The sequence below is a fragment of the Podarcis melisellensis genome, assembly GCF_964234715.1.
Source record: "Podarcis melisellensis genome assembly, chromosome: 7".
In the NCBI taxonomy this organism is placed as follows: domain Eukaryota; kingdom Metazoa; phylum Chordata; class Lepidosauria; order Squamata; family Lacertidae; genus Podarcis; species Podarcis melisellensis.
Genome location: NC_138539.1, coordinates 79,949,915 through 79,962,949, shown reverse-complemented (window position 1 = coordinate 79,962,949; position 13,035 = coordinate 79,949,915). Strand labels below are relative to the sequence as shown.

At 47.7% G+C, this 13,035-nt stretch overlaps 1 protein-coding gene across 5 annotated transcripts in view; it reads right to left on the bottom strand.

Moving 5' to 3' along the window:
* TMEFF1 (transmembrane protein with EGF like and two follistatin like domains 1) overlaps window positions 1-13,035 on the bottom strand; it is a 96,211-nt gene that overhangs the window by 60,347 nt on the left and 22,829 nt on the right. The window contains exon 1 of one of the 5 annotated variants that reach the window (XM_081920070.1): window positions 7,711-7,903. The exons of the other annotated variants lie outside the window; for them this stretch is intronic. Within the exon in view, the coding sequence (XP_081776196.1) occupies window positions 7,711-7,888 (178 nt within the window). The 5' untranslated portion in view covers window positions 7,889-7,903. Of the gene's footprint in view, window positions 1-7,710; window positions 7,904-13,035 lie in introns of those variants that run through there. 5 annotated transcript variants of the gene reach the window in all.

Here is a 13,035-nt window from a genome sequence, read left to right as displayed (position 1 = left end):
GTGGAAAGAGATGTCTGAAGTGTTATAATGGGTTTTTATGATTCTTTCCACCCTGGAAAATTTGTCAAGCCCAAGACAAATGTTTAGTGAAATGAACGCCTTCATTCCACACACACACACACCCCACCATATAAACATGCTCCTTGAACTGTTCATTGGGTAGGCAAAGAACCCCCTTTCCTACAAAGAGCAGCTTCCATCGAGGAGGGGAAATTTGTAAGTGGTTTCAGAGCAACTGATGTTGCTGAAGATAAGTACCGGTAGGTGTGGACTTAATCAGCCCTTTGGATGGGAAACCACTGGATGAACTATGTAAGAACAGCATACAAAATCAATTATAAGGAAAAAAATCATGAAGAAGAAAGGCTTTCAAGAAAATCTGGGTAAGGATCATAGCTGAAAGGGCACAGGCTTTGCATTCAGAAATTCCCAGGCTCGGCCAGCAAAAGATTCACAATTAATGTGGCTGGGAAAGGCTTCTGCCACAGAGTTAGTGCCAGTCAGTCAGAGCAGACAATACTGGGTTAGATGGACTCATAATCTGACTGCATCCAGCAGAGTTTTTTACACCTCAGTCCATCTGGTCAGCCGGGGGGGGGGGTGTTACTGGAACTGAGCATTCAGTTTTTTATTAAAAAAATCTGCACCAAGGTAACTCCAGTTATCTGTGGCACCTTAAAAATTAACTAACCCACTTATTATGGGATAAATTTTCATGGATAACAGCAGTCCACAAATGCTTATGCCAGAATAAATTGGTTACATTTTAAGGTGCCACAAGACTCTTGGTCGTTTTTGTTACAAGATGCTATCATAGCTAACCCTCAATTCTGCAACTTGTATAAAGTATCTGCATTTTAAAATGCCCATGATTACTCTTACTTTGCATAATTTAGTCTTCTTCCATTAGGCAAAAGGAGGAGTAATAACCTATGCAGAACACTGACTCTACTTGAAGATGGGAAAAGCCAGGGCTTTTTTATCCAGTCAGAATCCACCAGAACTCAGTTCTGGCACCTCATAGGTGGGTGCAATTGCCATTATAAGAGCACAAGGGAGGTGTCTATGGTGAGTTCTGGTGCCTCTTTTTCTAGAAAAGTAGCACAGGGAAAAACTTAGTTCCTCCTTTGGCACCCAAAATTCTTGAAGAGGTTGGCATATATATATATATATATATATATATATATATATATATATATATATATATATTTGCTTTCGTAGATTTTCACGGGTACAGGAATGCAGGTTTTGGTGTCCTCGGGTGTCTTCCCGTGTAAAAGTTGGGGTGTCTAGGCGACGTTTCGACGAGGTCTCACTCGTCATCTTCAAGAAGATGACGAGTGAGACCTCGTCGAAACGTCGCCTAGACACCCCAACTTTTACACGGGAAGACACCCGAGGACACCAAAACCTGCATATATATATATATATATATATATACAGAAAATATAATAGCTGAGATACTTAGGAAACTGAATTCTGCTACCAAGGCTACATTTTGCAGCTTTCCTGCAGTTTTGCTGTTCAGTTGTTCCTTGGAGACCAGCTGCCTCCTGCTCACAGAATTGGTGGCAGAGAGACATCTCTCATGTGTGCTCAAAACAGTCAGGGGACACTTCTCTCCCCCCCCCCCCACTCCAATCCAGCATGAAAAAAGAGGGCCGTCTGGCTGAAAAGCACAGGGTGAGCCAGAAAGCAACCTGAAGCTGTTACATCCTTTCAGCTGCTTTAGGAACACCAGTTCTTTAAAAGCAGGACAGCTTTGAAACAAGGGAAAGGTCACACCAGGCCCAGGAAGGTTGCGCTCTCTCCCTTCTCAGGAAGAATATCACAGCAAGGGAGGAAATGAGCCTTTGGCAGGATAAGAAACAGATGCAGGGATTTTGCTGTCCAATCTGCCCCCTGCTCCGCTAGAAAGAACTCTGCCCCAATTGTCAGCTGCCCTAGAGGAGAAGGTTGTACTGGTCTCAGTTACTGGCCAAAGAATGAAGGGCAGCTAGGGATGCTGAAGCAGGGATGCTGAATTCATACCTAGCAAGGGCACAGGCCTGACCCCTACTGGATGTTAAGGTCCATTAATTCCTTTCCTCTTCTGTTCAGATATCCCTTCCTTTTCCTTCCCTTCTGTCTTCCTTTTCTATAGTTGGGAAGCCCGAGGGTAAGGCCTGTGGCTTATTTTCATTTAAGTGCCAGTTAACACAAGAAATAAATAACAGCAGCACAGATGCCGTGTCCTTTTGAATGATCCCTACAGAAGATGCCATTTTTGTTTGCTTAAGTAAATATGAGTGCAGGTGAATGCAGATTCACCAAATCACTCATTTCTTTAGGAAAAGAAGAACTTTCCTCTCCTTTTCAGGACACATGAAGGATACCACATAGTTACACCTAGGTAACTAATCACCTAGTTACAAGCAGGTCACCATGCTGGGCTTCTATGTCTGTCTCATTGCCCCTTTTTGTTTACTAGTTGTGCCCCCATGAACTTAACAGGAGCTTGACCAGAAGGAACTCTGTAGGGTAATCTCTTCCTTGTAGAAATAAGTGGCAGGAAAAAACTTCACCTGCTAAATTTCTGAGAGGCTGACTTCTGCAAAAAGATAGAAGAGCAGGCTTTTTAAAAGCAAAGGTTGTTTCAGTGCAAAAGGAACTCTTATAGCTCTGAGCTGAAGAGTGAGGCTAAATGCAAAACCAACTTCATCCTCCAGATGCGCAAGCAATGCACAAAATAAAGCTTCCTAAATTTGGATGGGAACAGTGTGGTCCTGTGATCTGAGGTTGCCATCATCCCTGAACATTGGCCATGCTAAGCTGAGGATGGTGGGAGTTAAAACACCTGGTAGGTCACTTTCTTGGGCTCCATGATCACTGCAGATGGTGACAGCAGTCACGAAATTAAAAGATGCCTGCTTCTTGGGAGAAAAGCAATGACAAACCTAGATAGCATCTTAAAAAGCAGACACATCACCTTGCCAACAAAGGTCCGTATAGTAAAAGCTATGGTTTCCCCAGTAGTAATGTATAGAAGTGAGAGCTGGACCATAAAGAAGGCTGACTGCCGAAGAATTGATGCTTTTGAATTATGGTGTTGGAGGAGACTCTTGAGAGTCCCATGGACTGCAAGAAGATCAAACCTATCCATTCTTAAGGAAATCAGCCATGAGTGCTCACTGGAAGGACAGATCCTGAAGCTGAGGCTCCAATACTTTGGCCACCTCATGAGAAGAGAAGACTCCCTGGAAAAGACCCTGATGCTGGGAAAGATGGAGGGCACAAGGAGAAGGGGATGACAGAGGATGAGATGGTTGGACAGTGTTCTCGAAGCTACCAGCATGAGTTTGACCAAAGTGCGGGAGGCAGTGGAAGACAGGAGTGCCTGGCATGCTCTGGTCCATGGGGTCATGAAGAGTCGCACACGACTAAACCACTAAACAACAAAAGGTCACAGGTTTCCTACCTCTGTCCTAAACAAAGCAGGCAGGTCCACGTTCTGATGTACAGCATCTCCACCCGGATGTAGCAACAGAGCTGAACAACTATCACAAAATGAATACATGGTCTTATGTCCTTAGATAATCTGACTAAAGTATCCTGTCCCCTTCTTCCCACTGCAGCAGCCTGCATGCCTCTGTGGGGGTGGGGTGTCCTTCTGAACAATGTAGGATGGGGTACGGGGTCAGGGAGGAAAATACGGAAAATCTTATTTCCATGAACTTCCTTTAAACTTATTTTAGGATCTATGCCACTATACAAACACCACTATCCCATTCAACCAAAAGCCCAGAGAACAGAGGAAGGGGATGCAGCTTCCACAGCTAACTTCTACCTTATTTTCTTTCTGGTAAAGATCCAGTTAATATGTAACTATTGTGGTAGGATTGTCTGGTGACTTGATCTCACAGCAAACCAAATAATGTCTGAATGAAACAACTACACAGGATCTCAGGGAACTCATTAGAACTGCTTGTGCCAACATCCGCTGGCTTTTACGGGAAAAGAATGTCAATGTGGGTTATACCTATGTAATCCTGGTGAGGTTATGTGATTCTGTCATTTGGTTATTTCTGGTACAGGGGAGACCCATACAAAATGAGTAATAATGTGTGTTTCAGGAGCACATGGACAACCTCAACAGCAGGTGCAGTAAAATGGCATCAGTATGACATGGCAGGAACACATTGAAGAAGCAAAGTGGAAAGATGAGAAACATGGTTCCCACAAGACTAGTTTATCAGTTTGGGGAAGTAGAGGCCGCACACAAAAAGATCAGCACTTAAACCTTGAAAAGAGCATCTACACAGTGGCACAATTCAAATGAATTAATTAGGCTTGGAAATCTGAACTGTAGTCAAACGAAGTAACTTTCAATCTAAGGAAAAGTCTGTGGAATTGTGCAGGCTGAAGATCCTGGCTTGCCAAAGAAAATCTTCACCTGAAAAAAGCAAACAGCACTGCTTTCCACTCCTAGCTTTCATTTTATATTTTTGTGCATGTTCTACTGGTTCCCATCACTCTGCCTGTTTCGTATGGTGTCATTTCACCTCTTTGCTTTGAGAACACTGTTATTTTGTGATACAAAGACATCACTTTAATGTTCTACACTTTATTTTGGAAACTAGATTTGTTTGCTAGCTTTCTAAAGTGAATCTTACAGAGTTCCCTCCCCCCCCCCACGTGGTAATATGTACCTGTCAAGTACGCTGGTATTTGGCAGTAGCACATTAACCTACTAATCTTTCTTTGCATAAAACTCAAACAGTCATCTCAGGGAATGCAAAAGGAGCAGGAGTCAAGGATGGAAGAACAGTGATTTACTCCCCAACACCACCAACATGTCTGGTATTAGAGCATGAAGAACCCAACAAGCGAACAGAGAACAAACAAAGATGAAATTTACATTGTGGCTTTTGCGTCATGGGGACGCAAAAGGGGACGCAGGTGGCGCTGTGGGTTAAAGCCTCAGCGCCTAGGACTTGCCGATCAAAAGGTCGGCGGTTCGAATCCCTGCGGCGGGGTGCGCTCCCGCTGCTCGGTCCCAGCGCCTGCCAACCTAGCAGTTCGAAAGCACCTCTGGGTGCAAGTAGATAAATAGGGACCGCTTACCAGCGGGAAGGTAAACGGCGTTTCCGTGTGCGGCTCTGGCTCGCCAGAGCAGCGATGTCACGCTGGCCACGTGACCCGGAAGTGTCTCCGGACAGCGCTGGCCCCTGGCCTCTTAAGTGAGATGGGCGCACAACCCCAGAGTCTGTCAAGACTGGCCCGTACGGGCAGGGGTACCTTTACCTTACCTTTTACCTTTTGCGTCATGTGCCTCTCTGAGAAATTTGCTAATCAATATTGGCAGAATCTAGTGAAGGTACTCTAAATTGAAATTGCTATAAGATGATGTTTAAATATAAATGAAGAAGGAAACTCCCAGCACAAAACTGCCTTAAGACTGCGATCCCCAGCACACTTGCCAGGGAATAAGCCCCACTGGAAAGTGGTCTGTGCTTATGGTACAAAAAGGACCACATAGCACGAGGTGTTCAGAGTCGGCTTCCAAAGTGGCAACTGCCTTCATCTCACAGGCAAGACAATGGGTTTGGAAGACACCAAGTACCTCTCATGAATCTCTCATCAATCTGGCACTAGCAGTTGCACGTAATTTCCACTGGCAATCATTTCAGAGCAATCATCCATGCTTTTCAGATGAGAAAGGGAGAAGAAACAGCTTGAACGCTTTGAGGAAGGTAAAATACCTAGTCTGGAGGAGGAACTAAACAGAAATATCCTTAAGAAAAATATTAGTTTAGAAGCACAATCCCAGTTATAAGCTTATGTATTTTCTAAGTGTTCCTGTTTAGATTTCTATTATTCCGGGGGGGGGGGGGGAGGGTTTTTTTTTTACATTTTTAAAATGAGTATTGTGACATTTACACAACACATGGAAAGACAGGATAAAGCAGCCAAGTGACATGGCTCTAATATTGTTTTTTAAAATATAATATTTTCTTTGATTCTAATGCATTCACAGCAACAATCCTTTTTCTTGGTGACCAGCTTCACAGCATAGGCAGCAGATTTGATTTTAGGATTTGTATTGTATTTAGGAACACTAAGAAGCAGACAAAAAGCAAGGTGACTACCTAAATGGGTTACAGATACCTGAGCACCTCTGCATTCTCTGCTTCTCACACCATTCTCTTAAGCAAGAGAGGTGACAAAAGGGGGGGGGGAGAGAGAGAAAGGTATGGGTTGCATTCATTAGCTGGGGTGATGGGCCTGAACTCAGGAAACAGAAACAAAAGAGACAATTCCACCTCCTGATTTTGGGGCTGAGACTTTGCTCCTACTTTCAAGAAAAAATATTCCCCTCCTTGTGTGACAACTAAAATAAAAACACATTCTGAGACCAGGGCTGCAAGGTCTTTGTTCCCAGAAGCATGAAATGAACTGGCACCCCCTATCGCCACCAGTTCCGGATACATGAACTGTTGACTCCTCACTGCCCACACAAGGTCAGTGCTCTCATTCCCGGATTCGCTGGACGCCTCCCTATTTTCATGACCTCAACCGTGCACAGAAGAGATCAGATGCATTGCACGGATGTATGCACAGCAGTCCTACATGTGTGTCTGCACCAGGAAGGAAATGCACGCGTGATAATATCTATGTATGGGAAACACATAAGCACAAGGATGGAGAATTTGTGCAAGGGAAGAGAAAGAGTGCTTGTATGTGCATGAGGTTATACAGCCAGTGTTTTTCATATCACATTTGGAACCAGACAGCATTCAGTTTCTGAAATAACTGGTACTGGGGCTTGAGAGTCCCTGTGCTCCCCAGCCCCACCCTGCCTGCCTGAAATTCACATCCTCCAAGTTAGGAAACTATCCTAATTCAAGTCCCATTAAACTCAGAGGAATTTATTCTGAGTAAACATGCTTACCAGCAGGTGAGAACTACATTACACTTCTCTGATTTGATGAAAAGCCTCTTGTAGATTAACAGAGCAATCCTACACATATCTCTATTCCATGTAAGGCATACTGAATTTAATGAGCCTAAGGCACTCCGTTATTTAAAAGCACAGTCTAGAGTAGCTCAAGACTCTGAAACGAAAGGAAACCTGGAACCTTTAAAAAAAAAAAAGTCCCTGCTCACCCACAAAACTGGCTGGTTCGCCTTCCAGAAGTCTCTCATACTTGCCTGCCTCACTGGGCGCTACTATGGTTAACCTGACCCTTTTCCTTAGAACTGGGCAGGAGACAAACACAAACTCACTAAAATAAAAGAAGCGCGAAGGAAGCAAAGCGACGGTAGGAGTGTGTGCGCGCGCGGGTTGGGGGGGGGGGAGAGGCGCACGCTCCTCGCCACGACGCCTTCGATCCTATGCATGTTTCTTTAGAAACAAGTCCCACCAAATTCATTCGGACCAAGCACGCGCGCAACATGGGACTGAGTGAGGGGGGGAGAGGGAGAAAGAGAAAGAATGTATGTGCACGAAGGTTTCTTAAATGGGCGACTGACAGCGAGGCAAAGATGGGGCTGGCGATGGAGCTTGGAGAGCAAGGGAGGGGAAGGTACACGAGGCGCGCACGGGGAGAGAGAGAGAGAGAGACGGCGGGTATTGTGAAGGAGCCCATGTGGCGAGGGTGCAAGGATGCTGAGCGCCGCGGCGCCGCTCCGCCCGCCGGCGGGGGCGTCGTCGTCGTCCCGGGCGCTTACCTGAGCAGTTGCTGCCCGCCTTCCCTTTGCCGGCGGCGCAATCCGCGGCCGGCGCGGCCGGCGAGAGCGGGTTGGACGTCCGCGCCGGGGCCAGAGCGCACAGGGCCACCGCGAGCGCCAGGATGGCGGCGGCGCTGCAGCAGCCGGGCGAGGCCCGGGGCCGGGCGGGGGCCGCCATGGCGAGGGCTGGCGAGAGGCCGGGGAGGGGGCCCGCTGCCGCCGCCGCAGGGCCCAGCTGGGGATCAGCGGGCGCCGCCCGGAGGAGCGCGGACCCGCCGGCCTTGCTGCTGCCAACCAGCCCTCCGCATCCCGGGCTGCCTCTGGGCTCTTCGGAACCGCGGCTGCTGCTGCTGCTCGACCCTCCTCCTTTTCCCCGGCGCCCTGCCTCTTCCCGGAGCCCCTTTGTGCGCTTCGGTGGCGGCGGCTGCTGCTGCTCGCTGCTGCCGTCGCGAGCGATGCTGCCGCTGCTACTGCTCCGGCTACAACAAAGGGATGGGAGGGGGTGGGAGATGGAGGGGAGGGGAGGGGGAGAGTCAGGGAGTGGGGGCCACGTGACGCTGCTGCTGCTGCCGCCGCCGCCAGCCTCCTCCCCCGGGACCGGGGCAGGATAGGAGGTCCGGCGCCGGGCTGCCACGCCCCCCTCTTCCGGACCGCCGGCCAGCACGCCGACACCCCGGTTCCTCCGCCTGCGCGCCCGCCTTGGGAGAATGATCTCTCCCCACCCGCCGCCGCTCAATCCATCGACGGTAATCGGGAGCCCGGCTCTCCCACCTCGTCTTTACGCACACTTGGGGAGAGAGCAGGAGTCTCCCCTCGAGAAAGCAAGCAGGCCGGCCACGGGTGCCCTGGGAGAGAAGGGGAGCGATGGCTTGCCACAGACTTTTGCCCCCCCCCCTTGGGTGGGTGGGTGTCTGTCCCCCGCTGCTCTCATTTACTTGGGAGTAAAGAAACGCCCAAGGCAGAAGGCTGATGCTTTTGAATTGATGCTTTTGAATTATGGTGCTGGAGGAGACTCTTGAGAGTCCCATGGACTGCAAGAAGATCAAATTCTGCAAGAAGGCTCCAATACTTTGGCCACCTCATGAGAAGAGAAGACTCCCTGGAAAAGACCCTGATGTTGGGAAAGATGGAGGGCACAAGGAGAAGGGGACAACAGAGGATGAGATGGTTGGACAGTGTTCTCGAAGCTACCAACATGAGTTTGACTAAACTGCGGGAGGCAGTGGAAGACAGGAGTGCGTGGCGTGCTCTGGTCCATGGGGTCACGAAGAGTCCGACACGACTAAACAACTAAACAACAACAACAAAGAAACACCACTTAGCGCTGGATGAGGAGCAAAGCCCATTGCCCTCAGTAGGAAGCCTATCCTGGAGAACTCCCTGCCACGTGCTATTTCCATATAAGTAGGTTCAGGATTCAGGTGTGAGTGCTCTGTAACTTCTTTCTCCTGAAGTTTGGCAGAGGCAAAAAGGTCAGGGCAAACAAGCAGAGATGCACCTAGGCTCCCTTGCACCCTTGGCAAGGAGTTGAAGCGGCACGGCACCCTCACTCTATATCTGTGTCCCTCCCCACCACCGGAAACTAAGAGAGAGAGCTTTTTGACACCTTTTGCACTCCACCTGTGAACACATCTAATTGTGCATGGGTGGGCTCCTAGCCATTCCAAGCTAGTGTAGAGAGATGCATTTTTGTGACCCCCTAGTCAACCCTGGGTACACCCCTGCAAACGAGTTGCTTGCCTGGGGGTACTGCTTTGGTAGCTTCTGCTTGGCTCAAGTGAAAGGGCACACAGCTGTACTGTGGAGTTACCATTAGCACAATCAGATGGTCTGAAGCAGGGGTCAGCAATCTTTTTCAGCCGTGGGCCAGTCCACCGTCCCTCAGACCATGCGGTTAGCCAGACAATTTTTTTTGGGGGGGGGGGTGAACACATTCCTATGCCCCACAAATAACCCAGAGATGCATTTTAAATAAAAGCACACACTCTACTCATGTAAAAACACCAGGCAGGACCCACAAATAACCCAGAGATGCATTTTAAATAAAAGGACACATTCTACTCATGTAAAAACACGCTGATTCCCAGGCCATCTGCGGGCCAGATTGAGAAGGCAATTGGGCCACATCTGGCCCCCGGGCCTTAGGTTGCCTACCCCTGGTCTGAACCATCTACCCTGGCCTTAAATAACCAATACAGAATTAAGCCTGTTGCTTTCAGATGGGCTAAGGCTGTTTTGTCTGTTGAGTTCAGTGCTGGTTTGTGGCCTATAGACTTGATTTTCGTATGCAGCAGAATATGATTCAGGTTGGTAAGATGCTGGGAGTGAAGGAGAAGAGAGACAGAATGTAGAAGCATTCGGTTTCAGACAGAGGCAAGGTTTTCTGGAGAGAGTGAGGTAGGCCACCAGATGTCATTTGTGGCTGAGCTGGGATTTGCACCAAGACCTCCTTGATCCAAGTTCAGCTCCCCAGCTATTGTGTCCTAGCACTGCTGCATGGTTTATTAGAGGAGGCACAAAACAGATACCGGTCTTTCTTCATTCAGCCAAGAGGTAAATGCACAGACACGCCACATCTTGCCTCATTATCCCAATCAATAGAGCATAAGTGACTGAGTGTCTTTCCAATTGTCAGGGAGAGATGGGTGTTGTTGGAGGAAAAAATGTCAGTTCTCTTCCCTGTTGTAGGACTCCCACCTTTGAGCTTCTTTAAACAAACCAAGTGCCTTCCAGTTTCTGTCGGGTGAGCCCTGTACCTGGGTTACATCTGTGCTTTGCCACCAGCCAAACATTTTACACCGGGGAAGGCTCAAACCTTGTCCAATTGCTACTGTAGAATAACTCCTTTTACTGCTACAGTTAAAAAAACACGCAGCCTAGTCCCTAGGCATGTTTCCCTGGAAGTTAGCAAGCTCTTCTTTCAAGGTAAACATTTGTTGAATTGTCACCTGAAGAGAGGTTGGGGTAAACAAGTCTACTTTGAGGCTCCTTGCATTGAATTAGAAATACAAACTTAAACCAGCTGCCAACTTAAATACCCAAGCTTTCCAACTTTTCTGGGGGGGGGGGAATAGCCCCGAGTGTTTAAAAACTTTGTAAATATTTTTATTATTAATGAGAAGAGAGACAAAATTTCTGTGCCTTAGAGGTAGTCCTCGCCAGAAACCCCAAGTGGGACCCACGAACTAGTGAGAGAGAGAAGTGCTGTTGAACTGATTGGAAACGATATCCTGTGCTTGATCAGCATATAAGTGACAAGAAAGCTTCTCTCTCGTGATCCTTTTCAATATGCCTTTGCATGGACAGAAAAGCAAAGGGAAGGCAAACAGGCATGGCACTTCTTAGCTCCCCCTCCCTCTTTTCAAATATTTCTTCCATGGGCTGTGCAAATCTTGCAAAAGGGGAAGGGAACAGAGTTAGCACTTTTTCCATTCTGGGGCTTTTCCTCCTTTCCAACCGGGGACCTTGTGAGGTTGAGCCTGCATTGGAACTGCCTAGTCAGCTTTCCATTCTTGCTTTTGGTAACCGCCTCTGCTGGTTAATCATTTGTCATTTCAGAGCAACTTCATTAATAAGAGTTGACCTTACTTCCTTTATTTGATTTTAATTTTTGCAAATGTACTGAGAAAAGGAAGAATCACAGTAAGTGATAATAAAATAATAAAAATACTCAATTGATTCGGTGGGGAGGGGGCAGTTCTTCCATGAACAGCAAAAACAGAGGAGGTGGAATGGCCTCAGAACTTCTCCCAACATCCTTGAAAAACCTAAAGAGGTGGCATCTATCCTCCTTCTCCTGTCCAACTTTGTGCCACCACAGCTGCCCAGGCAAACCCTTCGTTGCAGAAAGGAGTGGAGGAATTAGAGTTGCAAGAGGCCCTGTGAAGTCCAGCAAGTGGTCTGTGCTGCAGAAACTGTGCTTGCATCAGGTTGGGACCCCTGGCTTAGATAGCTGCTTTTGCATTATGCTTCATAATGTCCTGGCTCCCAGTCATGGGAGAACATGGACTCAGATGATGTCCTCCCCCCAAAAAAGCTTTAGTGCTGAGATCTGTGATACATATGCAAAAACGCTGTTCAAAGGCGTAGCAGGCAACACACATATCTTCGCAAAGGTGCAGTTACCCAACAGCACTGCAGGAGATATGGCCACTCAAGCAAAGACAACATTGATCCAACAACAACATAGAAACCCAGAATTGTAGAGCTGGAAGGGACCTCAAGGATCATAGTCCTACCCCCTGGAGTGCAGAAATCTCAGCTAAAACTTCCAGGAGAGATGGCAATCCAGCCTCTGCTTTAAAACCTCCACAATCTCCCAAGGGAGTCTGTTCCACTGTTGAACAACTCTTGCTGTCAGAAAGTTCTTCCTGATGTTTAATCAGAATCTTCTTTTTTTGTAACTTGAAGCCATTGGTTTGGATCCTACCCTTCAGAGCAGGAAAAAAACAAGCTTGCTCCATCCTCCACGTGATAGCCATTTAGATATTTGAAGATGGCTATCCTGTTTCCTCTCTGTCTCCTCTTTTCCATACCCAGCTCCTTCAATCGTTCCTCATACGGCTTGGTTTCTAGACCCTTGATCATCTTGGTCACCCTCCTCTGCACACATTCCAGCTTGCCAATATCCTTATTAAATTGTGGTGCTCGGAACTGGACACAGTGCTCTAGGTGACCAAGGCAGAATAGAGTTGGGACTATTACTTCCCTTGATCTGGACACTGTTCTACTGTTGATGCCCCATCATGCAATCCTGGTATAAAGGAAAGGGCCAACACAGTTTAGCGAAGCCTGCTGTTCTGTTCTTTAGTCCTTGCTAATGTTCTGCCTGGGCGACTGGACCTGCTCCATCTGTTCACACCTGTTCATGCCTTCAGGACCTAGGTGAAGGGGTCGATGTCACTGCCTCCTGCAAAGTGGATGGGGGCAGATGGGGCATCACCCCACTGTGAGCCAGCCCACTGGAGCCCTCCCCAGGGTCCTCTGCAAACCACCCATCAGTGCCATCCTGACTTGGGCAGTCCATGACACATAATTTCTTTCTAGAAGCTAGAGACTGATTTTTTTAAAAAAATGAAAGCTCAGCGTCGGGGGTCCCTGCTGGCATGGGCCCAGGTGCAATTACTTCAATTGTGCCATTATAAATCCGGCCTGGTTAAGATCCCAGGAATTCCTGTAGCCTGGTGTCCAAACAAGTCACTTATCAATCACAGTGCTGACTTAATGCATTGGCTAAACATTCTGACAGGCAGGAGAAGACAGCCTGGCTCATTTAACAGAAATTGCTTAGGTTATGCTTCCTAGCTTGCTTTCTAGATGGGCAGG